Source organism: Aegilops tauschii, chromosome 7 (genome assembly GCF_002575655.3).
Source record: "Aegilops tauschii subsp. strangulata cultivar AL8/78 chromosome 7, Aet v6.0, whole genome shotgun sequence".
Lineage (NCBI taxonomy): Eukaryota > Viridiplantae > Streptophyta > Magnoliopsida > Poales > Poaceae > Aegilops > Aegilops tauschii.
Window position 1 is genome coordinate 474781295 of NC_053041.3, and position 3029 is coordinate 474784323.

The window sequence follows — 3029 nt, forward strand, 5'->3', positions numbered from 1 at the left end:
GGCGACCCGGTATCCCCGATGCTTTTCACCCTCGTCATCGACGTCCTCAACTCCATGCTCATCCGGGCCGTTCAGCTCGGCCTCATCCAGCGGCTGACCACGCGGCACGCGGCCTCTAGCATCTCTCTCTATGCTGACGATGTTGTCATCTTCTGCCGCCCTGACCACCACGACATCTCGGCCGTCCATGAGCTACTTCGGGTCTTTTGGGTGGCCTCCGGGCTGTACACTAACTACCACAAGTGCTCGGCTACCCCCATCCAATGCAATGACGAGGACATCACAACAATCGCTTCCGAGATGCAATGCCCAGTGAAGCAATTTCCAATTCAATATCTGGGACTCCCCTTGTCCATTCGCAAGCCATCTACTATGAGTCTCATGTCGATCGTCCACAAGCTAGAGCGCAAGCTCTCCACCTGGCGGGCCTCGCTCGTCTCTCCTGGTGACCGGCTCGCCCTTGTCCGTCATATCTTAAGTGCCATCCCCACGCACTTCCTCACCGCCATCGCCTTCAACTCCTCCACCCTCAAGATGGCCAACCGCATCATCCACAACTTTCTTTGGGCTAGAAGTAAGGATGCCTCTGGTGGACAATGCTTGGTCAATTGGCAGAGAGTATGCCGCCCTCTCTCCCTTGGCGGCCTTGGCGTCCGTGACCTGCAGCGCACCGGTATTGCGCTGCGAACTCATTGGCTATGGCTCAAGTACACTGACTCGACGCGACCTTGGAGCCACCTGCACATCCCGCATGACCCTGCCGTCGTCGCCATCTTCCGTGCTTCTACGACCTGGACACTTGGCGATGGCCACACTTGCATGTTCTGGAACGATCACTAGATCAATGGCAGATCTGTTGCCGAGATCGCGCCGCTTGTCCTCGCGCTCGTCACCCGGAGGCGGCGCAAGACCCGCACCGTGCATGATGGACTTCTCCAACGCTCCTGGGTTCGCGACATCCTGGGCACTTTGTGACCCACCGCTCTAGTCCAATACATCGACCTCTGGCGCTGCGTGCGTCACGTCGCCCTCTCGGACTCGCCTGACTCTCTCCAATGGCGCTGGACCACCTCCACTATCTACTCGGCGAGCTCCTTCTACCAGGCGCTCTTCCATGGTGCCTGTAAGGACCCACATTGGTGGCTAACCTGGAAAGCATGGGCCCCTCTCCGTGTGAAATTCTTCATCTGGCTGGCTCTACAAGACCGTTGCTGGACGACCGAGCGTCTTGCTCGACATGGCCTCCCACATGAGGACTTCTGTGCCTCTTGTAGCCAAGAGGAGGAGACCATGCAACACCTCTTGGCAGGCTGCTCTTTCTCTCGACAAATCTGGCACGAGACCCTCAGCTGGGTTCGCTCCCCGGCCGACATCCCGAACAGCGACACTGACTTCTACACTTGGTGGGAGACAGCCTGCAATCGCTCACCTTCCTCGGCTCGCAAGGGCCTGGCCTCCTTGATCATCCTTACCGCGTGGTGGATCTGGAAACACCGGAACGCTTGCATATTTGATGGCGAGCAGCCCTCCACCTCCCGGCTCTCTGGCACTATCAGAGATGAGGCGTGCATGTGGGCCAAGGCTGGCGGCACCGGACTGCACACCATCATCCCCGAGAGATAGCTTTGTAGGCTAGTGGGGCTGAGCACCCCCAAGTCTGTTCTGCTCCTAGTTCACTTCCATGCCCCCGTGTGTACATGGCTTAGTGAGCTTTTGTAATCCCATGCTGTAAAACTATTCTTCTATCAATGCAAAGATACGCATCCTCTGCGTATTCGCGAAAAAAATAGATCATACATATTTAGAGAGCAATTTTTATTGCGTGCAACAATGACAACTTACTTGAAGGATCTTACTCAATCCATAGGTAGATATGGTGGACTCTCATGGAAAAACCGGTTTTAAGGATATTTGAAAGCACAAGTAGTATCTCTACTTGGTGCAAAGAATTTGGCTAGCATGAGGGGGAAATGCAAGCTCAACATGTTGGATGATCCATGACAATATACTTTATTTTGGATATAAGAAAACATAACCCATTACGTTGTCTTCCTTGTCCAACATCAACTTTTTAGCATGTCATATTTTAATGAGTGCTCACAATCATAAAAGATGTCCAAGATAGTATATTTATATGTGAAAACCTCTCTTTCTTTATTACTTCCTATTAATTGTAACGATGACCAAAACTATGTTTGTCAACTCCCAACAACTTTTATTCATCATACTCTTTTATATGTGAAGTCATTACTCTCCATAAGAACAATATGATCTCTTTAATTCTTTTTATTCTTTCTTTTATTCCCTCTAGATCATAGCAAGGTAATCAAGCCCTTGACTCAAAACTAATCTTTATTATATAGAGCTCACGGACTCGATTACATAGAAGGACCATAAAGAAAAACTCAAAACTAAATCATACTAAAACTTTATTCTACTAGATCAAGATATTACCAAAAGGATCGAACTAAGAAAAATGGTAAAGATAGAAGTGTGATCGTGATACGATACCGGGGCACCTCCCCCAAGCTTGGCAGTTGCCAAGGGGAGTGCCCATACCCATGTGTTTATGTCTCCTTCTTCGGAGGTGGTGATGATGGAGTTGTTGATGATGTAGGCTTGTCATCCATCTTCCAAGGCATAGGCTCACCATCGTAGAAGGATGATCGAGTCTCCGGGATCCTCAAATCTGCAACCAAACTCATCCTCTTGAATCTATATTCATACTCATAGTTTTGGTTTTGCAGGTCATAGATCTGGGCTTGGAGATGCTCGATTTTCTCGTGAAGCTTGAAGATGGCCTCCCCAATGTTCTTGGCATCTAGCTCGTGGTTATTGGTGAACTCCGCGATCACCATGTGGTTGGTGTCAAGTCCGCGTTCCACCATCCCTTGCCACTTGAAAACTTGCTGCTCCATTGCTTCGAGTCTTGTCTCCACGCTTCCGGTCCTCCTTAGTCCCTCAACATCGCGGATGTGCAGCACCCTCTCATGCATCTCAATGGTTTGAGGGTGTTGCAGCACCTCCGC

At 50.4% G+C, this 3029-nt stretch overlaps 1 protein-coding gene across 1 annotated transcript; it reads left to right on the top strand.

Moving 5' to 3' along the window:
- Positions 1-1055: 1055 nt before the first annotated feature.
- On the top strand, positions 1056-1623 carry LOC141027285 (uncharacterized). Its single transcript, XM_073504276.1, has 2 exons — positions 1056-1123; positions 1275-1623. The coding sequence occupies exons 1-2, from the start codon at positions 1056-1058 to the stop codon at positions 1621-1623; spliced, it is 417 nt and encodes a 138-aa protein (XP_073360377.1).
- Positions 1624-3029: the final 1406 nt, after the last annotated feature.

Excerpts from the sequence above, each read along its gene's own strand:
- LOC141027285 (XM_073504276.1), top strand. The coding sequence starts at position 1,056 with ATGGCGCTGGACCACCTCCACTATCTACTCGGCGAGCTCCTTCTACCA. Across the intron at positions 1,124-1,274 it reads GGCGCTCTTCCATGGTGCCT|CCAAGAGGAGGAGACCATGC; the intron begins GTAAGGACCCAC and ends TGCCTCTTGTAG.